Source organism: Tupaia chinensis, unplaced genomic scaffold, assembly GCF_000334495.1.
Source record: "Tupaia chinensis unplaced genomic scaffold, TupChi_1.0 Scaffold147123_1, whole genome shotgun sequence".
In the NCBI taxonomy this organism is placed as follows: domain Eukaryota; kingdom Metazoa; phylum Chordata; class Mammalia; order Scandentia; family Tupaiidae; genus Tupaia; species Tupaia belangeri.
The window spans coordinates 688902-713122 of NW_006206975.1; the positions used below are offsets into that span (position 1 = coordinate 688902).

General features: G+C 40.5%; 1 protein-coding gene across 2 annotated transcripts in view; it reads right to left on the minus strand.

The window, feature by feature from the left end:
- The window catches only part of OCLN (occludin), a 75891-nt gene that overhangs the window by 45811 nt on the left and 5859 nt on the right, over nt 1-24221 (minus strand). For both annotated transcript variants that reach the window (XM_006169513.3, XM_006169512.3), the window contains exons 2-4: nt 17249-17365; nt 11301-11976; nt 7788-7949 (exon numbers count right to left, since the gene is read on the minus strand). In XM_006169513.3, the coding sequence (XP_006169575.1) occupies nt 7788-7949; nt 11301-11976; nt 17249-17298 (888 nt within the window). In that variant the 5' untranslated portion in view covers nt 17299-17365. The remainder of the gene's footprint in view (nt 1-7787; nt 7950-11300; nt 11977-17248; nt 17366-24221) is intronic.

Here is a 24221-nt window from a genome sequence, read left to right on the forward strand (position 1 = left end):
GGTAGTGCAAGTCCCAGACCTAGCAGATTGCTTTCTCTCTCCCTCTCTCTCTCTCTCTCTCTCTCTCTCTCTCCTCACTGGTCTCTCTCTGGTGACTATAGAAAATTGAAAACTAATAATAAAAATAAATAGATAATTCTTTTTTAAAAAAGTTGTGGAGCTAGTCAGCACAGTGATAAAACACAATGCTTGATCTTGAGGATTGTTTACTCTTACTGGAACTTAATATGTTGTCTTACACATTGCTAATGTTTTCTTCCAGATTGTTTGTGGTCTTTTACCTTTGTCTACAGTGTTCTTGAGAGAGTTCTGTTTTGCCGTGTTTTCCAAGAGAGAGAGAAAGATAAGTGGGAGGCTGGCCCACTTAAGAAGGTACAGTTCATGTCCACAGTCCTCCCTGCCTATGCCAATCACGTACACGCCTATGACGGTGGAGGTTTGAGGTGGTCACAGGGTCAAGAACCTCAAGGGGGTAGTGTCTCCCTGTTTCTCTCTCTCTCCCTTATGGAAGAAATAAACAAACTTAAAAAAAAAAAAAAGAAGGTCCTGGGACCAGCAGATGGTGTAATGGCTACATCACTAGACTCTCATGTTGTCAACTGCAGTTCGAGTCCCGGACCTGGTGGCTTAAACTCATGCATGTGTGCCCAAGATCCCAAGGCAAGAATGGAGAGGAAGGGATTGTGGAGTGACCATCTCTCCTGGGGGGTGATTTCTGACTTTCTGTCTATCTTTCTGGCGAGCACACATGCTCTATAGCAAAAAAAAAAAAAAAAAAAAAAAGAAACCTCAAAAAAAAGACATTCCTACCCCAGCCGCAGGAGCACGTACTGGTAGATGTTCTTACTGGGCAGGCTGAGGCCACAGGGGAGGCCTGGTTGGAAACCTCATAAGCAGGATTGGTGGTACAAGTCTTTAGTCCCAGTGCCTATAGTCCTAGTTACTTAGGAGGCTGAAGTAAGGAGATCAAAACATCGTGAGATTTTGTCTGAAGAAAAAAGAACATAAAGTTCCTGGTGAGAATTACAGCTTGAAAAAACAAAACAAAAAATAAAAATGACAAGAAATGAACTTTACACTAATCAAGGACATAAAAATGTACTATAATGGACAAATACGTTTAACTCAACCCTTAACCCTCTGACACATTTTTGCACAATGGGAAAAAATATACAAATTTGAAAATACTGAAGAAACCATTGAAGACTATCATTTAAACCTTGAGGTGGGCATGTATAACTGCATGGGAACGATACAAAGAAATGTAGAAGCAATTAAAGAAAAAAAGAAAAATATAAGTACATAAAAAAATGATAACACTATCAATCACACTTCAGTAAAATAGTTTAAAAATTAAATGGCTCAGTCATGGTGGTGCAGCAGTAGCACAATGCTCTCCAATGCTGGAAGCCATATGGAAGATCAGGATTTGGTTCCTGGGTTGATCTGTGCACGCTAGGGACAGGTGCGTGCCATGATCCTGACTGGCTGGGAAGGCTGGGGAGCAGATTGCACACGAGACCCTGCTGAGAGTGCTTATCTTTCTCTCTCTTGGAAAACACGGCAAAAGAGAACTCTCTCAAGAACACTGTAGACAAAGGTAAAAGACCACAAACAATCTGGAAGAAAACACTAGTAATGTGTAAGACAACATATTAAATTCTAGTAAGAGTAAACAATCTAAAAGAAGACTAAACCATGCTATAGAGGTGAGTGATTAAGAATATATATAGCAAAGTAATATGTATATTATGGTCCTATTTTTGTTTAAAAATAACACCAAGATATCAAAAATAGCATATTTGCCTTAGTTGGCTATTGTGTGTTGCTAACCAAAATACCTGAACTGAGAGAATTATAAAGAATAGAAGTTTAGGGACTAGCAGATGACATAATGGTTATGTCGCTGGACTCCTATGTAGTCAACCGCAGTTCAAATTCTACACCTGGCAGCTTAAAACTCACGCCAGGAGCACATGCATGTGTACCCAAAATCCTAAGAGGAGAATGAAGAAGGGATTGCAGTGTGGCCATCCCCCGAGGAGGTGATTTCTCACTTTCTGTCTCTCTGTTTCTCTCTGTCTCTCCAGCGAGTGCATGCACTCTATAGCAAAAATCTCTCAAAAAAAAAAAGAATAGAAATTTATTGGAGTCCTGATTCTGGAGGCTGGAAGGTTCAAAGGCATGAGGTTGGCATTAGGCCAGCATCACCACTTGGCTGACAAGGAGCGAAGACAGCAGGCATGTGCAGAGACAGAGAGACTGGGGCAGCCTATCTTCCTCTTACATAATTTCACTCTTACGGGAACTAACCCATTCTTACACAGCTGAAACAGTGTGAATCCATTCATGAGACCAACACCTCCATAATCCAGACCTGACACCTTGCTTTCTCACTTCCCCCATCTCTGTCTCTCTCTAGTGAATACATGTGCCTTATAGCAAAATTTTTAAAATATGGGGCGAGCAGGTGGCGTGGTAGTTAAGGTGCTGGACACTCCTACATGGCTGACCATGGTTCGATTCCCAGACCTGGTGGCTTGCTTTCTCATCTCTCTTTTCTCTCTCTCTCTGTCTCAGTGTGTGTGTGTGTGTGTGTGTGTGTGTGTGTGTCTGTGTGCGTGTCTCTGGTCAACTTAAAATAAATGAATGAATAAATAACTAAATAAATAATTCTAAAAAAAGGGGAAAGAAATATTTATAGAAAAAAAATTTTAAAGAAATAATTTTTTAAAAAAAGATATACTGTAAACAGTAAAGACAAGCTATAGGCAAAATGATGTGATTGGTATTTTTATTTATTTTTATTTTTTAAAGTCTATTTTTCTGTGACCAGCAATAGTGTAATGGTTATGGCACTAGACTCCCAAATAGGTGACCACAGTCTGAGTCTCAGAACTGGCAGCTTAAAACTCACATGGGGCACATCTGTGTGGGTACCTAAAATCCCAAGAGGAGAATAGAGGAGAAGGGATTGCAGTATGGCCAACTCCCTAGTGGGTCATTTCTCACTTTCTGTCTTGCTCTGTCTCTTCAGTGAGTGCATATGCTCTATAGCAAAAATCTCTCTTAAAAGAAGATAATAAAGATATTTTTCTTTTGGTTTTATTTTCTCAAAATAAAACAACAAAAGGAATCATAGGAAACTAAGAACAATACAAATGGTAGAAGGAGATGGTGGGGAAAGGCACCCAGAAATGGACATTCTTTTTAAATTATGACCACAGATTTTTTATTCCCACATTAAATCTTACTGCCTTTCTTCGTGGCTTTTTAAAATCTTGAGGAATGCAGCCCCCAGAGCAGAGCAGAAGCACATCAAAAGCTAAGCCTTCAGAGTTTTAAGCAAGTTCTACCCCTTTTGTATTATCTATGAGGAAACTTGCATTTTTCTAACTTCCTGTCCCTGTATCCCCAACACAGTAGTTTCTGACTCTTTGGGTTTTAAAAAGGAATAACCAAGAAAGCTTTTATCTTGCTGCAAAGTACACAATAAAAACACAGTATCAGCCCAGCCACAGCAGTACGGCCGACAGGGCACGGCTGCACGATACTGGGGTCATATAGGAGATCTCAGATTTGGATACTGGGTTGACATGTTGGGTGTAACCACAGGCACATGGGTGATATGGACAGCTGGAAGGCAGTGGTGTGTGGGGCTGGGGAAGATGGATGTGTCACAACACAATGAGGCCTTGTCAGGGGCGTGGCTGTCTGTCTCTCTCTCATTTCGTTTTTCTCTCTCTCTCAAGAAATAAAAACACCATCATGATGTTGAACTAAGAGATGCAACAACACAAGTCTTACAGACACTGTATACTGGGTGGACACAAATGCACCAGTACATAATTCCTATTTAAGAACAGACAAAACTAACTGATGGGATAGAAATTAGAGCGACTACTCTCCAGGGGTACACTGTGACACAAGGGAACCTCAGATGCTATAATGTTCTTAATCTCCATTTGGCATATATGTATAAAAACTCACCAAGCTATACAATTAAATTCATGCATTTGTTGTACTTCACTCTGTGTATGTGAACAGATATACACATTATACTTTAAAACTATTTTAAGACTATGAAAATGTTTAGGAAGAATAATGACATGATAAAATCCCTACAACCTAACATTAAGGTTTAAAAAAGTAGGGCTTTATACTAATCGGAATATGAACATACTTCTGACTTAGAACAGTAGGAAAGGGAAGACATGATTAAAGAAATTACACCAACACGGTAACTGAAGGGTGTAGAATTTTCTTTATACTTCACTGTATTTTCAAAATTCTCTTATACTTACAGTAAGGTAAAATAATTTTTTAATAAAAATAACAATTAGATCTGGGGATATGGGCATAGTAACAAATTATCTGCCAATTTAGTTATAAGAACCTTAAAACATTTAAAATATAACAATGTTGGTACATACTCAAGTATATGACAGCCCAGGAATAGGTTAACAACCAAATAGTTGCAAATGGTGTGCAAACAGGGCCTGTTTATTTTACAAAGAACAAGATATCCAGAAAGGTGAGGGGAAAAAACCTAAAAACTCCTAGGAGGCAGAGAAACTACTGTGTTGAGGACACAGGGACAAGAAGTTAGAAAAATGCCACGTTTCCTCAAAGATCATACAAACGGGGTAAACCTATTTAAAACTAAAGACTCACAAGATGTTAAAAAGCCAAGGTGTAATAAGGTAATAACTATCTTGACCCACCTCAATTAGGGAAGAAATAAACTCATAGTGAACAGCTTACCAATTGTTACTTTGCTAAGTTTTTCTCCACACTCCCCTCCCCAACTAACCATTTGCTATTTTGGGAGTATCTCATTTTAGGTCTACACAACTAGTAGAATCCAAATTTTAATCTTGACTTAGCACAAGTACAGTAGTTAATTCTCTTCCACTATTTTAAGTGGAGATTATTTGGATATTAATTTCTAACAAACCAAAGAAAGAAAAAAATCACTACTTTCCTTCACCACCGGGCCCTTCAGATGCAGCACCACACGATTCCACACAGCAGCCCCATCATCAGAGGGAAACTGACTTGTGCAAAAAGGCAAATTAGACCAGAGAGACAAAGTGACAGGCTGCCTCTAACTGTTGAAGCCAATGGAGGAAAGAAGGACAACATTGGTATTGAGCTCTGCAACAGGAACTTAGGCAGATAAGGGGAGTCTAGGAGAGAAAGCAAAACACCTGGGGCTAAAACTGCCTCCAAACGACATTTCAAATTGCATTTCAATTGGGGAAACTGGAAAGCACAGGAGCAAAAAGATGGGTAACTTGCATGTGGTTTAAGTAGCACAAAAATCTGGGGACAAATCATACAAATGTGATTCAGCAGAGGATTCTTTTTTTTTTTTTTTGAGAGGTTTTTGCTATAGGGCATGTGCACTTGTCAGAAAGACAGAAAGTGAGAAATCACCCCCCCAGGGGGTATGGCCACACAGAATCCCTTCTCCTTCATTCTCCTCTCAGGATCTTGGGCATACATGCACACACGCCCGGCGTGAGTTTAAGCGACCGGGTCCAGGACTTGAACCACGGTCCACTATATGGGAGTCCAGCGACATAGCCATTACGTTAACTGCTGGTTCCAGCAGCAGATGATTCTTTAAGTTTCACACAAGGAAAACATTTACTATCAGAGAAAAACGACTAAGTCTATGCAAAAACCAAGGACTCTCACATTTTCAAGGATTTAGGGAGAAAGTTTTAAAAAAACACACCTTTATTTTTCTTTTTTAAAAAGATTTCATTGAACTTTGTTTATTTATTTATTTTTATTTTACCAGAGACAGACAGAGTGAGTGAGTAAGAGAGAGAGAGAAAGTAAGTCACCAGGTCCAGAACTCGAACTGTGGTAGGTTGTGTCAGAGTCAAACACTCTTAACCACCATGCCACCTGCTGCCCTCCCACCCCCAAATCACTCCTTTTTCAAAATAATCCTTTCAGCTTAACTGTCATCACTCTCATAAGTGACTGTGGCTATCTCTTGCCAAATTATCAAAAGCACCTAGAACTGATTAAACCTTCCTGACAATAAAACCAGATGAGAGGCCAAAGTTCACTGGGACTCTAATGTTATTGGCACTGGTCTCCCCAGAGTCAGGTTCTTATTTTTTTAAGTCTCTCGAAACCTTAAGTAAACAAACCCCACAGCCAGTGAAAACCGACACACCCAGAAACTCTGAGTGAAACAACACTTCATAGTTCACAATAGACTGCCCTATTCCATCCATAGGTGGCCCTGCTTGGAGCTCAAGGTTGAAAGAAAACACTCTCTAACATTGTCACACTGGCCTTGTATCATAGGCAAATACCACACCCTGCTGTGGCTTTCCTACGCCTGCTTTGGTGTTTGCTCCTTAACCAACTAGGAAGAATCTCACCTATGTTTCCAGATTTCCTAAAAAAACATCAGATATATAAGACACTGGAGCAAAAGGAGGCTTTGAGAGTCTCAAGATATTTTCCCACAACTGACCAGCAGCCTCCATCCTTGGTCCTCTCCGACCTCTATTCCCACTGGCCAAAACACACCTATCCTAGGAGCAGTGTCCAGCATTCTCAATGAACCTTCATGGTTAGAAATCAATAAGGTCAGCGAAGACTGTGATGGCATTCCCTGAGGTTGCTTCTAACAGCATTCTAACAGAGGATTTCTGAGAAGCAAGGGTTCACTCCGAACATCTCTGGAGACAGTTCAATATTCACTTAGAAGGTATCTTGGAGAGAGGAGCTTTCTGGGCTTTCTGCAAACTACATTGCACCGAAAGTCTGGTAAAATGAATCATTTATACAAATAAGATATTTCTCTAATCTCTCTTTGCCTCGTTAAAGTATTGCATAGGCAAATATTAGTGCAGTGTGTAGTCACTGTGGTTCGCCTTGCTGTTACCTATGTAAGAAGATGAAAAGGCGTGGGAACCAGCAGTTAGCGTAATGGCTATGTCGCTGGACTCCCACGTAGTCAACTGCGGTTCGCATCCCAGACCCGGTGGCTTAAAACTCACGCCGGGCGCGTGTGCGTGCGTGCCCAAGATTCCGGAGAGGAGAATGGAGAAGAAGGGATTGTGGCGTGACCATCCCCTCTGGGGGGTGATTTCTCGCTTTCTGTCTCTATGTCTCTCTCTGTCTGTCTGGCGAGCGCACGTGCCCTATAGCGAAAAAACCTCTCCAAAAAAAAAGGCATGCCCCCTGTCTCTCCAAAAACACCCATCTCAACCCATGACACTCGGCTACAGCATTTCCTCTAAAATGGTAAGTAGAAAAATAAAAAGGGGCCAGCAGGTGGTATGGTGGTTAAGGCACTGGACTCCCACATGGTTGACATGGTTTGAATTTTGCACCTGGCCACTTGCTTTCTCACTTTTCCTCTCTGTCTCTCTCTGGTGAGTGCACATGCCCTACAGCAAATTTAAAAAATAATAACAACAAATAAAATTAAATAAGTAATTTAAAAAAAAAAACAGAAAAAGGAGTGGGAGAAGGAATTGGTTTATTTTGCAAAACAAAGATCAAGTTATTTCTACATGATTACTCTATTTTCAAAATCTCGATCCACTTCTTTAAAACAGAAATCTGATTTTTACCAGGTAGTAAAATAATCTCCAGTAATCTCACCCTTTAAAATTCTGAGTAAAAATCAAAGTAACAACTTCTGCAAAATACACAAACAAAAATTCCAAAAACAAAGTTTTAGGACTAAGACTTTAGAAACAAGAACCTGGATGCTTAATAAAAGATTGAAAAGTGTTTGCCATACTCACCCATTCTTCAACATTGGGGGGCTGCTCATCATAAATGTGTTCCTTGTCCCACAAAATATTGGACTTGTCATACCGGTCTATCTTTCTTCGAGTTTTCACAGCAAAATAAATCATTAAAGCAAAAGCCACAATCATCATGAACCCAAGTACAATGGCAATGGCCTGAAAATGGAGTAAAGATATTGGCATAATTGTATTTTAATTGCTATTTAATTGCAATCCACTCTCTACAAATAATTAAAACCTTCAAGTACCTATGGCCCTACTAAATATGTGGTTGAACTAGTATAAAATCAAAGCAAATAGTTACGTTTTAGGCATGACATAAACACACACTAACTGGGCTAAGACCAGAAAACACACACACACACACACTTGATCCAGTTCTCAGAACATGCTTAAAGTTAGCTGCTATCACTATCCCATTTCACAGCGGTAGAAAACTAACTAGTTCTGAAGCTTGTGCACCTAGGGACCATACATTACAAACAAATGAGAAGTGCCAATAAATGAACTCAATTTCTGGTATGCTTTTAAAGGACTAGAACGATTTTTTCTCCGACGTAGCTCTGAAAGGTCAATCATGCTTACAATCCTGTTCCTAATAGATGCTTAGCAAATCTTCTGACATTGAATATAAATTTGAGTCTACAGAGGATCAGTTTTACCATAATGATGAAGACACGGATCTAATCACATTATAAATGAGAGCAAATAAACTGATTCATTTGTTCTAGCAGGTTTCTGTTCTAGGAGTCTTGTGTGCATACTAGAAAGGGCACCTTGAGTGATAAGGAAACTTTCCACTCTGATAGACAAATTAAGTGGCACACTGTCCTAGGTAAGGCACTTGAATTTGAGGGAGGTACCAGGCCTCTTTCTGGATATCTGCTAATGAGTAAGAGGAGGCTTTCCTTCCATCTGCCTATTTGACAGTGTTGTCTTTTTTACAAATAATACAGGTTCAAGTAGTCAGAGGACAAAGAGGGATGAGAAACATGGAGGGAAGATAAAAGCAAGGACTCTAAATCCCTCATTCCTAAATGGTAACATCAAACACTGAAAATCTATAAATGTTGGGGACCAGCATTTGGCGTGGTGGTTAAGGTGCTGGACATTCCCACATGGCCGACTATGGTTTGAGTCCCAGACCTGGTGGCTTGCTTTCTCACTTTCCCTCTTTCTCTCTGTATCTCTCTCTGGTCAAATTAAAAAATGATTGAATAAATAAAATTAAAATTAAATTTAAAAAATTAAATTGTCACTTGTAATAAAGAAGGGTTTTTAAAAAAATCTACAAATGCAGGGAAAACAGTCAGTCTTCAAAACAGTGATAGACAGTTACTACAGAAGGTCTAATCCCAAAAAGAGTGACTTACTCAGGTGAAAGAATGGGAATTTCTGGATCAGGGCAAGCTGAAAAAAAGAAAAAGAAAAGCCAAAAGAAAAAAAGACTAGTATCTCCAAAGTGTTTTGGGTGTTAACATTAAGATAACTCATGGTTACAGAAGGCGGTAAGGTTCTCAACCCCACCTGAACATAGGAATCACCCAGATAGTTTTTCAAACTACTGACTTGCACTCTGAAAACTACAAAACACATTTGAAAGAAATTAAGTAATCTTACATACATGAGGGGACATTCTATGCTCATGAATTAGAAACTTTTCATTGTAAAAATGACAATTCTCCTAGATTGATCAACAGAGTCAACCCAATCCTTCACAATTCTAGCTGGCTTTTTAATTTTTTTTATTTAAATTTATTATTATTATTATTTTAATTTGACCAGAGCTAGACAGAGAGAGAGGGGGGGGGGGAAGGGAGATGGGAGCCAGTTTTGATCAGAGAGAGAGAGAAAGTGAGAAAGCAAGCCACCAGTCTAGGACTTGAACCATGGTCGGCCATGTGAGAGTCCACAGCTTTAATCATCACATCACCTGCTGGTCCCTTGCCTGGCTTTTTTTTTTAAAGAGATTGACAGGCTGACCCTAATATTCATATGGAAATACAAGGAACCCAGAATATAGTCAGAGCAATCTTGAGCAATAAAGTTGGAGAACTTCTATTTCATAAAGCAAAGGTAGTAAGGGTAATAAATACAGCATGGTACAGGAATAAGGATGAAGGGAATACAGGGGAAGGGAATCAAATCGAGAAGCCAGAAATGAATGTTTACAGTTACAGCTAACCCATTTTAAGTCTTTTTAAAATTAATTATTTTATTTATCACCATCATCATTTTTTTTAATTTGACCAGAAAGAGACAGAGAGAGAAAGGGAAAGCAAGAAAGCAAACCACTAGGTCCAGGATTCAAACCACTTTCAGCCGTGTGGAAGCCCAATGCCTTAACTGACACGCCATCTGCTGGCCCCTAGTTAACTCATTTTTGACAAAGGTATGAAGAACTGGTTCTCTTAACCAATACTAAGACAACTAGATATCCACACGCAAAAAAATTGGGACCCTTTCCTTACACCATGCCTACATGTAACTCAAAATGGTTCTTGAACCTAACTGTAAGAACTAAAATTACAGAGCCCTTAGAAGAAAACACAGGAGTAAATGTTCATGAATGTGAACTAAGACAAGATCTCATTTATGACACCTCCATCAAAAACAAAAGAAATTAAGTTAGACTTTATCAAAACTAAAAACATTAATGCAAAGGATAGCATTAAGAAAGTAAAAAGAGAATGGCAAAATGAGGAAATATTTGCAAATCGTGTATCTGCTAACAGATGTGTATCCAAATACATAAATAATTCCTACAACTCAATAATAAATGGAAAAATATTATGATTAAGAAACGGGCAAAGATTCTGAATAGCCATGTCTCCAAAGAAGATAAAGAAATAGCCATTAAGTATTGACAAATATGTTCAACATCATTAGCTGTCAAGGAAATATAAATCAAAACCACAATAAAAGATAAACTACTTGGAATAATTTACATTTAAAAAAGAAATAAAGGGCTAATTAATACATGCTACAACATGGATAAATCAACTTTAAAAAATTAGGCTAGCATCCAATCACAAAAACCATATATATTGGGACTTCAGAAAAGTCATAATACATTTTTGCACAGAAAAATATGTCATGACTGTTCCGATGTCCCAATAGTTAAGGCTCTATTTATATAAAATATCCAGAGAATAGACAAATTGATACAGATAGTATTTGGGTTGCCAACGGTTAGGGAAAATTAGGGAAATGGGGAGTGATTGCTAATGGGTAGATGTTTCTTTGTGGGATAAGGGCAATGTTATAAACTTGTGTCTGCGGATACACTAAAAACCACTGATCTGTTCCTTAAATGGGTGAATTATATGATGTGTTAGTTATAGCTTAATAATGATGCCAGATTCTGATTTAATTAGAAGTGGGACCTTGGCAACCCTGGCATCAATTCTTTTTTTTTTTAAAGGTTCCAGACTAATATTAGTACCCACCTCAAGTTGAGAGCCTCTGACCTAAGGACAGGGGATAAAAAACGAACATTGCTCATACCTCCTGGGGATCCACCACACAGTAGTGATACAAATACTGATCCACGTAGAGTCCAGTAGCTGCAGGTGTATAGAACTGGCTGCAGAGGGCATTTATCTGTGAACCGTATATAGATCCAGAAGCCTGAGCAGTTGGGTTGACTCCCATTATATAAACAATGGTGGCAATGAACATCATGATGCCTAGGATGGCACTCACTATTATCACCATCAAGTAATAGCCTCTTGTTCTGGCTATCTCAGATCGTATAACACTGGTTACAAATATCACCAAAGCAGCAATGAAACAAAAGGCAGCCATGGCCAACAGGAAGCCCTTGGCTGCTCTTGGATCCGTATAGCTTCCATAGCCATAACCGTAGCCGTAACCATAGCCATAGCCATTTCCGTAGCCACCATAGCCACTTCCTCCATAAGGGTATCCTATACCACCTATTAAGGCACTTCCGTAGCTTCTGTCCCAGGCCAGTGTGGAGGCGACACAGGCAAATGTGGCAATGCACATCACGATAACGAGCATGGACAGAATCCGAATCACTCCTGGAGGAGAGGTCCATTTGTAGAAGTGAAGAATTTCATCCTCTGGGTAAAAAGAGTATGCTGGCTGAGAGAGCATTGGCCGAACATGCATCTCACCACCATATAAATCATTGCTTGGTGCATAATGATTCGGTTTGCTGAAAAGAACATGAAAACAATTTCAAAGTTAGCACTTTTTTTCAGTAAGCAGAAAAAAATGTATAAATTACTCGGAACAATTTAAATGAACTATTAATATATGAAACTACTAAGACTACCCCACTGAACTGTAATGGTGTCTGTGTGTCTGAATCACCTGGAGGGTTTGTTAAAAAAAGACTACTGGCCCCTGGTCTCAGAATTGCTGATGCTGCAGGTCTTATGTAGGACCATTTCTAGGTGATGTTGACGCTGACTGTCTTGGAAATATACACAGAAATGACTGCCTCTAGTATGCTGTGAAGCAAAGGTTCTCAAAATGTGCTCTATGTTGGGGCCACCTGGGACATGTGTAAAATCCTAACAGTGACACTGTTGAGAACAACAGTGTCGACCTTCCTGCCTGTGTGGCACAGGCCTATCCCGGGTCATTCCTGGCTGCCAGCCTCATTCCCCCATGTAAGTGATCACGTACATTCATTTCTTCCGCTGATGGCTATTTTCTACCGCTATTAGGCTCATCTGTGCCAGGGACTGGGCTAGGTAGTGGGGACACAATGATGAACAGGACAGTCTCACTCCAGAGTTCAGTCTCTGTCAAGGGAGTGAGATACTAGGCAAATCACTACACAATCTATAGTTAGTTATGGCTTACAAAGTAAACCAAATATGCAGTGAGTGCCCCTCAAGATAATGCCTAACTGGATCTTGAATCTCCTGGATAAATAATACTTGGCAGGGCTGGCCTGGTGGTGCAGTGGTTAAGTACTGCACATAGACAACTAGATCCCACATGGCCAATCACAGTTTGAGTCCAGGACCCAGTGGCTTGAGAAACATATCAGGCACGTGGACATGCCTCAAATCTCAACAGGATGACAAAATGGAAGAAAACAAGGATTGCAGCATGACCATACCCCATTGGGAGGGGATTGCTCTCTCGCACGCTCTCTCTCTCTCTAGCTCTCTAACTCTCACAAGTAAATGCACCACCACCCCCATGACAATTAAAACATACTTTGCAAGCCCTAGTAATTTAATCACAAATAGACTGCCTATAGAAGGCACACTTATGCAGCCACACCGAGGCTAAGAACTGAGGGTTCCTGGGAGAGAGGAATATATATATTCAAAAGGAGAATTTCTATGTCACAGATTTCTGTATTTCCAGCTCTACTAGACAATGTCCAACTGTTTTCCAAAATTATTATACCAATTATATTCTCATCAGCAGTGTGGAAGCTCAAGGCAGCATTGCTTATGAGATCCCAAAACTAGAAAATAGTCCAAGTAATCCACCTACAGTGGACCAGGTAACTGCATATTCATATAACAGAAAACTACAGAGTTGTGCTGTCCAATATGGCAGCCTTGAGCCATGTGGGTCTAGCACTTGGCTAGTTCAAACTAAGATGTGCTGTTACATGTGTAAAACACACGGGGGATTTTAAAGATGGAATATGGAAAGAAAAAAAAAACATGTAGAGCACCTTGAGAAACTCTTTTTCTTTGTTTTTTGGTTTTTTTTTTTAATTTTTTGGCTGGGGTCAGAGAGAGAAAGACAGGTATTTTTGACAGGGTTTCACCACGTTGTAATCCTCTGCCCCAAACTCCCAGCTAGCTACTGGGTTGTCAGAAAAGTCATGACTTGTTTTTCTATGCAAAAATGCATCATGACTTTTCTGATGACCCAATAGGATTGCAGGCACATGATACCACACCCAGCCTGTTTAGCTTGGTTAGAGGACCAAACTTGAGCCTTCCATGTGGCCCCAGCCACACACACAGCAGCCTCCTCCCACTTGCACCACTGCAATTGGGCCTTATGAATCATTTTTTATATCAATCACATGTTGAAACGTTTTTCTTTTTTAAAGACTAAATATCTTTTCTTATTATTTTTATTTAACTTTATTATTATCATTATTATTTTCCAGTTTGATCAGAGAGAGACAGAGAGAGAGAGAGAGGAAGTGAGAAAGCAAGCCACCAGGTCCAAGACTCGAACCGTGGTTGGCCATGTGGGAGTCCAGTGCCTTTAACCACCATGCCACTTGCCGGCCCCTCAATCACATGTTGAAATAATACCTTTGATACACTAAGTGAAGCATACTATTAAAATTAACTTTTTATCTTTCAAGTTGTTACAAGAAAATGTAAAATTACATATATAGCTCACATGTTTCTGAAGTGTTGCTACAAAGCAAAAAATAATGAACCACAAATACTTGAAGCTATGTGGACAAATATTATAGGTGATGCTGAAAGAAACAAGACCAAAAAAAAAGAATACACATAGCATTATTACATTCATATTAAATCTAAATTGTTTAGGATGTATAAGGTAGTAAAATGACAAAAGCAAGGGAAGATCAATTCCCCTAGTTGGTGGTTTCCAGATAAAGGAGGATGACACAGAGAAACTCTGAGGTAATGTGTTTTCACCTGGGTGCTGATAATATGAACGTCTGCTTTGTCTTCATTTACCATCGCCTGCTTTCTGTGCCCTTTTCCCTATGTTATAGTTAGCTCATCCCTACTTACAAAAGCAACACAAAGTATCAGGTTAATGAAACACCATTCAATTACTATCCTCCAGCATTTTATAAGAGTATAAGAATCTCTTTATCATTAACAACAGTTCCTACTATGTTCAGGCACTAGTAAGGAGGCTACATAAACCCCTAGTTCTTATTGTGAAATATATTATTCAGTCTTTGTCCTGGTTTCCAGGCATACAATTCCTAAAATCCCTAGACTCTCCAAAGATTCTTTGTGTGCTGAAGAATAGCCCCCTGGTAGTTGAAGATAGAGGCTGGTCATAGGAAAAACCAAGGCATGATTAGAAGGTTGGAATTTTCAATCCCATCTCCAAACCAGGGTGAAGAGAGAAACCGAAGGTTAAGTTGATGACAAGTGGCCAGTGACAAAATCAATCATACCTACAAAATGAGGCTTCCATAAAAACACAAAAGGGGGGCCGGCAGGTGGCATGGTGGTTAAGGGAGCTGGACTCCCACATGGCCGACAGCAGTTCAAGTCCCAGACCTGGCAGCTTGCTTTCTCTCTCTGTCCCTCTCTGGTCAAATTAAAAATAAACGAATAAATAAATAACAAATACTAAAACACACACAAGGAAGGCCAGCTAGGTGGTGTAATAGTTAAGGTGGCTAGATCCCACCTGGCTAACTGCACTGTTTGAGTCTCTGATCCAGCAGTGCGTGTGTCATACCCGAAATCCCAAGAGGAGAGTGGAGAAGGGATTGTGGTGTGGCTATTCCCTTTTTTGCATAGAAAAACATGTCATGACTTTTCCAGTGACCCAATAGTTAACTGGGAATTTGGAGCAGAGGACCATAACATGGTGAGACTCTTGTCAAAAATACCTCTTTCTCTCCCTGACTCCAGTTAAAAAACTAAAAAAAATTCAGGAGACACTCTACATTGTATTTGTTTTTCACATTCCATCTTCTTATTTTCTCTCTCTCTCTGCTTCTCTCTCTGTGAACACATGTGCCCTATAGTGGAAAAAAAAGGACTAGGTTCAGAGTTCAGAGCACTCCCAGGCAGCTGAATACATGGATGTTCCGAAGAACAGCATGTCCAGAGAGGGCGTGGAGGATCCACACCCCTTCCTACACCCCTTGCTCTATCTGTCTCATCTGGTGTTCATCAGTATTTATAATAAACCAATATCCTTTATAATAAACTAGTCAATGTAAATAAGTATTTCCCTGAATTCTGTTAGCCACTCTGGCAAAGCAGTCAGACTCGAAGAAGGGATCACTCAGGACCAGCAGCTGGCATAATGGCTATGTCGCTGAACTCCCACGTAGTCGACTGCAGTTCAAGTCTGGGACCTGGTGGCTTAAACTCACGCCGGGTGCGTGTGCATGCGTGCCCAAGATCCCGAGAGGAGAATGGAGGAGAAGGGATTGTGGTGTGGCCATCCCCCTGGGGGGTTATTTCTCGCTTTCTATCTTTCTGTCTCTGTCTTTCTGGCGAGCGCACGTGCCCTATAGCAAAAACCCAAGGGATCACTGGAACACCAGTTTACGGCCATCAACAGAAGCACAGGCCACAACCTGTGCTTGCTACTGGCCTTTGAAGCAGGGGCCAATCTTGCCTGACTGAGCCCTCACACAGTGACCTGTGCTATCTTCCGGCAGATAGCATCAGAAGTGGGCTGAATTAGAGGACACTCAGCTGGTATCCACTGCAGAACTGATTGCTTAGATCTCGGAGGGGGAAATCCCCACATATTTTGGTAACCAGAGGTCACGGAAGTATGCTATATTATGCTAGGAGTGCACAATAGGAAAACTGAGTTATTTTTCCTATATTACAATCCACTTCAGTCAAGGAATTAAAACTACCAACTACTATAAGGAGAAAATCCCTATCAATGTCTGATAGTGAATTAAAATTTAAAAATTCATTGATAAGTCCTTAAATGACTGAAAAGGTTGTTTGAAGACTCCAAGAACCCTCAACTTTGCTTGTGTTATAAAATAGCAGGAATCACCCTTAAAATTGACAATACGGAAAACATTTGTGAAAGAAGTCAGTTACAAAAGACCACATGTTACATGATCTCGCTTATATGAAATATCTAGAATAGACAGATCTAGAGATAGAAAGTACAGTGGTGGTCGACTAGGACTGGGGTGACTGGGAAGTGACTGCTTATGGGTAGGTTTGGTTGGAGAAGATGAAAATGTTCTAAAATTAATTGTGGTGATTTGCTTTATGATTGTGAATGACTAACAATGACTGAATTGTCCATTCTAAATGGGTAAAATTGTACGGTGTGTGATTATCTCAATTAAGCTGTTTTTTGTTTTTTTTAAATCGACAGTATATTGCCAGTAGCCAAGAACTCTCATCCTCAGTTAAGAGTGAAAGGGAGGGGCCTGACAATGGTGCCACAGTAAAACACAACATTCTGCAAGACTGACCAGCATGGTAAGGTTCCAGGCTCTCAGAGATACCTGCCCCCCACCCCCAGTACGCCTGGCACGTGTCCACGATTCAGGGCTGGCTGAAGCCAGGAGTGGATCATTCTTGGGCACAGTCTCTCAGCCTCTCTCTCTGTTTCTCTTATTCATGGAACAAATACCTAACTAAATAAACAAACAAAACTTGAAAAGATTAAGAGGAAAATTCACTTTTCACTGAAGTATGCATACTGTTATTTTAGTAGATGAAGTTTCAACCATACATGTTTTTTTTACACATCACAGACAAAATATAAAAAAGAAAAATACTTACTACTCATCAGGTCTATAAGGAGGTGGACTTTCAAAAGGCCTCGATGACATGGCTGATGTCAATGGTCACCTGATCTTCAGGATGAGTAATACCTTGCACCTCCCACGATAAGCCAATCTAAGCAACAAAAGTAGGGTAATGGCGTTACTACGGAGCTCAGAGTTTCCTGGCATCGCTTAAGAAAACGAACGATACCAATCTCCACATAACCACGTTCTCCACAGTTATTTCTCTTATCCTTTCCACTACCATTTTTACACACTGAATAATTAATTCCTTGTGCACACGGAATCACTCAGCATAAGGATTATTAGCCCAGTAATCTCTAGCACCATGTTCTGCACAAACTTGGCATACAAATATCCTTTAAGCCTGAAATTCTAAGTTAACAGTAATGATAATTTCACAAATGGTCATTATATAGCACAGGTAAAAATGATCTTTTCAAAGTACTCATGTCAAAGAACAAAGATCTGTAAAAGAAAAGATAAAGGTTCTCAAATTAAAGTGTTTCATATCACTTTGAAAGTTCACATAGAAAATGTATGTAAAAGTGCATATACAGCAGTGACACACACATACCGGCCCTTCTACATTACCTGAAGCAGGAGCTAATTAGTTACGTAGTATGCCTCTACTATTAACAATGATTATAAAATGTATCTGTGGATGGTTAGATTGTGTACATTTTTTCTCTCATCCCTGTCCCAAGTCTTCAATGAACACATTTTTTACACAAAAGGAAAAGCATTGAACACACAATGTATTACAGAGTTCTTTTCTATCTTTCTTTCTCTCTCTCTCTCTTTCTTTCCCTTTCCTTCCATCCGTCCCTCCCTCCCTCCCTCCCTTCCTTCCAATTTGACCAGAGAGGGACAGAGAGAGAGGAGAGAGAGAAAGAGAAAGTGAGAAAGCAAGCCTCCAGGTCTGGTACTCGACCCCAGTCAGCCATCCGGAGTCCAGCACCCTTAGCCACCACACCACCTGCCGATCCCTAGAGTTCTTTTCTAAAAGAAAAGCATAATAATTTGGTTCTGAAATTCCTTGGAGCACAAATGCCTAACTATGTGAAAGGCAATTTCACTCAATCAGCAAGTATTTATTAAGTGCCTACACTATACCATGGGAGCTTGTGAGTTACGTATGAGACACAATTCTCCAGAGAGCCACACACAAAGGAAACAGCACTGATATCAGGCACTACTTAGGGCTGGAACCACATGATGAAGGACAGTATGTGGTGAACGAGGGAAGACCTGACAGAGAAGAGCCAGAGGTAGGGTCCTGGAAGGGAGAAAGGGCATTCCATCTGCTAATATGCATGTGGCTAATTCACGGGACAGCAAGGACACCATGCCAGGACAAGCTGGAATGGTACAATCTTTTAAAATAAGACTACAGTGAGAATATGGAGGGTGGAAGATAGAACAAGAACACAGGGAACTTTGAAACTCCAAGTGGGAGCTTCTCATCTCACTGAGGTAGGAAAGAGGGAGCCAGTTCACAATGCTCCACAGGGGAGGTATAATTAAGTCTGACTTCAAACCAGATTTGAAGGACAAAGTAGACAGAGTGAAAAGGAGCAGGTGCGGTCGGCAGCATTTCCAGGTGTGAGGTGACAATGAGGACTAACTGAGGAACCAGGAGAGGGGAGGGAAACTAACATTCAGCAGAGACCTACCATGTGCTAGGTGCTTCACATAAAATTCTCACTTCATCCTCAAATCAATCCTCCACAGTTGATTAGCACTTCACAGATGCAGAGAGGGGCAGAAGACGTGAGAAGTACCATGCTCAAAGCCACATGGAGGCCAGTGAGTCACCGAGATACAGCATGAGCCCCGAAGACCCCACGTGCTTCCCACTTCCACAGTTCTGACAATCCCAGACAGGGATTTGCTAGCTTTTCATATGGAGTAGGTATCTGGTATCAATGTCCACAAGCTACGGGTTAGAAGTCATTTACCTAGGCCCGTAAGTGGATCCATGGACGTGAAGAGCTCTCCAGGAAAAAGACTTGCCATTTTATCTCAGGAAGGTGTGATAAACACACCATCCCCAAACCTAAAGAGCTGTGATTATTCTAGAGAATCCAGTGTTGGAGACACTGGAAGGTATTTGGTCACACAGCTCCGGCACCTCAAGCCTCTCTGGTTAGATACATTGAGCCAGAAAATGTTCTCTCCCGGGTATACTAGTAATCAGTAAAGAAGGGAACTCTGAAGGTAAATCCACTAGAAGGTAAATTCCATGTGAACAGGAATTTCTGCAGGTTTTGTTAATGGATTAAAACAATGCCTGAGGCATGGTAGTTAAGGCAGCTGGATCCCACATAGCCAACTCTATGGTTTGTGTCCCTGATTCTGCAGCTCGAAAAACACACCAGGTACGCGTGTGTGCATGCTCAGAATCTTGAAAGGAAAGAAAAACTGTAGAAAGGATTACAGAGTAATTGTCCCTCTTGGAGAATACTTTCTCACTGCCCACCCCCACCAGCATACATACCTTTGGGCAAAATTTTTTTTTTGAAAAAAAACGCCTGACACATGGTAGACGCACAAATATTTGTTTAACATTTACATAAATCAGATTGGATCACTGATAATTTTGGCTGTAAAACTTCTTGTGCTTTCAGGGTGAAGATAATGGAAAATTATCAGATTAACCTTGTAAGGCATTCCCTGAATGACACTTGAGCATGATCTGTACTCTGAGTATGTTAAAATAAGGTCTATGCAATTATATATTGCTATGTTAGGTACAATAAATCATTATAGTCTTTAAACTTTAGTCTTTAAAATGAAAAGCAACTTTCTCCCCCATCCTTAAGGGCAGTCAATCCCAAATCTCTCAAAATAAAACATTGCCTAAATGTGCAAAGGATCTTCAAAAAGTTCACAGAATATGGGCATTATTTTAAAACCTATGCATGAATTTCAAAATTTTTTTTGCACTGGGCCTGGCAGGTAGCATGGTGGTTAAGGGTGCTGGACACCCACAGGGCTGACCTTGGTTTGAGCCCTGGACCTGGTGGCTTTCTTGCTGTTTTCCCTCCCTCTCTCTCTCTCTCTCTGTCCCTCTCTAGTCAAATTAAAATAAATAAAAGTTAAATAAAATAATTCTTTAAAAAATTATTTTTGCACCAAAATACTTTAACTTCACTTTTCCACAAATTTTTTCAAGTCCCTTCGTATATTAGATAAAACCCGAAAGATAGACATATACTAAATGTTATTAACGCCAACACAATTCGTGTAATTTTCCAAACATGGTTAGACAACAACTTCCCTACATTTTTTTCATTTATCAAAGCCACTGTATGAAAGTATAACAAAAAACACATAAATCACCAGTGTACACAGTTCTGTAACTAGCACCCATCAATTTCTTTCTATTCTTTTTTATTTTTGGAGAGGTTTTTTTTTTTTTTTTTTTTTTTTGCTATAGGGCGCATGCGCTCACCAGACAGAGAGAGACATAGAGACAGAAAGCGAGAAATCACCCCCAGAGGGGATGGTCACACCACAATCCCTTCTCCTCCATTCTCCTCTCGGGATCTTGGGCATGCATGCACACGCGCCCGGCGTGAGTTTTCAGCCACCGGGTCCGGGACGCGAACTGCGGTCGACTACATGGGAGTCCAGCAACATAGCCATTAAGCTAACTGCTGGTTCCCAATTTCTCTCTATTCTAATGGTAACATGCAAATATAAATGAACAACTGGGCCAAAATGGTATGATACTTAGAAAGGGTAAAAGTCCAGACTAAGTATCTTCCTAACTGATGTTCAGAATTAGAACAAAACTAGAGTTAAACACTATCAAATGTAGGTCCTTATTTCTGAAGTTGAATGTCAAATAGGACAATTACTGGGAACCAGCAGTTAGCGTAATGACTATGTCACTGGACTCCCAAGTAGACGACCGCGGTTCGCGTCCCGGACCCAGTGGCTAAAAACTCACGCCGGGTGCATGTGCGTGCGTGCCCAAGATCCCGAGAGGAGAATGGAGGAGAAGGGATTGCGGCGTGACCATCCCCCCTGGAGGGTGATTTCTAGCTTTCTGTCTCTATGTCTCTGTCTGTCTGGTGAGGGCACGTGCCCTATAGCAAAAAAACAAACAAACAAAAAAACTCTCCAAAAAAATAGGATAACTACTGACCCTACAGGTGTCTTCCATACCTATGACTCACTCACTAAGGCTATTCTCAAAAATCCCAGAATCTGTGATAGTTCTTGAAAATTCTAAATTAATCCAGATTCAGGCTGAAGATTAAGTTGTCAAAAATTCAAACAAAATTCCTTTTCAAACTGCTATTTTCTGGTTTCAAAGTTTAGTTGTCCTATCTCCCATAACAACAAAGATTTTCAATTGTGAAGCAAACAATTTTAGGAAGCTCATTAAAAACAAGTCATGCCACACCACCTTCATTTCATCTTTTGAGAAGGTTGCCAGACTGGTAGGAGGACATACAGATAGAGAGAATCCAGGAAATCTTGAGTAGTCTCCTTGTGGCTGGGCAAATTCCCAAGGGGCTGAACAATGATATCTAATTAGCAGGGAAGAATGACCAGGTGTGTCCACCTGCAGGGCAATCTCTAGTGGTGACCTCAGACCAGGTGGGTTTATCTACATTTGCAGCTGATCAAACACTGGACAGGATAACTGACCCACTGCTAGAGGTCCCCACTACACTGAACAAGATCTCTGTAAGGCCAGACTAATGGAATAAAACAAATCTAGTGGTTTTTAAAGCCCCTACACACTAGCTCAAAACCTGAGACAAATTCTTCATCCTAGTCCCAATGCCCTACTGTGTCAAAGGGGGTAATAATTCTGGGCTGGGCCAGTTAATAAAGAACATGAGCAAATGCATTCACAGTAAAGTAGTCATCCTGAAGGTAAAAAATGTCAGTACTGAGACTCTTAGGTATATTGTGTCCACTTTCTAATACTAGAGGCAGGAGTAAATTATTTTTAAAATGTAAACTCTGCCCAGCAATGATGCATGCTGCTATACCACTGTGCTCTGCAGACTGGAACCACACCAGAGGCCCATGCTCAGTTCCCTATCCAACCTAAAGGCCAGGTGCAGTGGCAGGCACCTGCAATCCCAGCAACCAGGGAGGCTGAGGCAGGATTACAAACCAGAGGATGGCCTGGGGAACACGGCGAGATCCTAAAACAGAGCTGGGTAGGATAGCTCCATGATGAAGTGGTAATGCACTGCTCGAGAGAAGCTGGATCCCACATGACAACCACAGTTTGAAGCCCCAGCTCTGACCACCTGAAACACACCAGGCATGCCAACAAGTGCTCAAGAACCAACAGGCTGGAGGATGACAGGAAGGGGGTCATGATGTGACCAAGTCTGTGGAGGATGTGCTCATCTCTACAGACAGAGCGTGCTCCATCGTCAGTAAAGAAAAAGTATTATTTGAATTTAGGAATGATACAGATATAAAAAAAAATTTTTAATAAAAAGCATAAAACAAGGGGACCGGCAGGTGGCATGGTGGTTAAGGTATTTGGACCCTCCCACACTGCCGACCACAGTTTGAGTCCCGAACCTGGTGGCTTTATTTCTTATTGTCTCTGTCTCTCTCTCTCTCTGTATCTCTCTCTGGTCGAATTAAAATAAATGAATGAATAAATAAATAAAATTAAATAAATAATTCTAAAAAAAAAAATACAAACAAAAGAAACAAAGCCTGAAATTTGAAATTTGTACATCATATTCTAAACTAGGTATCTCACCAGGAGAGTGACTAGATTATTAAAGACCTAGAAAAACCATCATCTTAAAACAAATCTCTGCAAAAACAGGAAATGTTTGGCCTAGAGAACTTAACATTTGAAGAACCATTCTGGCAGCTTTGAAATATCTGAGGAGCTAAGCAATCTTTGTAGTCTTAGAAACTGTTCTTAAAAGGGCTTTTGCTGGGAACATTCAGAAATGGCAACTTGCACAGTGGATGTGTCTGGGCTCCTGGAGGAGGAGGAAAATACCCGAATTGTGAGGGTGAAAGTTAGAGCTAGAATAGCTTTGAAGAATATTTTGGGATCTACTGAACCTTACGTGAGAAGGACATTATATGACCTAATGAATGTAGTTGTAACAGTGCGCAAACAGAAAACCACTTCAAATGACTTTGCGTCCAAAATGGAAGGAGGAAATAGTCACTGTCCATCCTCAGCCGCACCGGCTTCTTGTCGAATTTTGGTGAAAATTGACTGGTACCTGCCCTGCTATTGAAGCAAGGAAAACGCTGGAGTTTTGAGATTTGTTTTTGTTTCTGTTTTTGCTATAGGGCACATGTACTCATAGAATGACAGAAAGAGGGAAAGGAAGAAATCACTCCCCAGAGGGATATCCATACTGCAATTCCTTCTCCTCTACTCGCCTGGGATTTGGAGCATTTACGCACACACACCTGGTGTGATTTTCAAGCTGCCAGGTCCAGGATTTGAACCTCAGTCAGTCATGTGGGAGTCTAGAACCTTAGCCACAACATCACCTGCTGACCCCCAAAATGCTGGTTTGAAAGGGATTCATTGAGTTATTTTCTTAGACAGCAATAAACCACATACTTTCTTTTCCTTGTTTTCACTGATACATTATATTCTTCAACTAAAAACTATACTTTCAACTGTTAGAAATCTTTAACACTGTTTATAGGTTGGCTACACTTGCAATTGATCAGATAATCAAATTATAAGAAAAATCAGTTTTTACTTCTGAAGTTTGCTTTTATGTTTTTAAATCTAAGAAGAGATTATTCACTTAAAAATAAAACTGTTAGAGAAAACTCTTTTTGTTTTTGTTTTTTTGTTTTTCTTTTTAGCTATAGGGCGTGTGCGCTCACCAGACAGACAGAGACAGACAGAGAGATAGAAAGCGAGAAATCCCCCCCCCCCGGGGGGGGTGGCCACACCACAATCCCTTCTCCTCCATTCTCCTCTCGGGATCTTG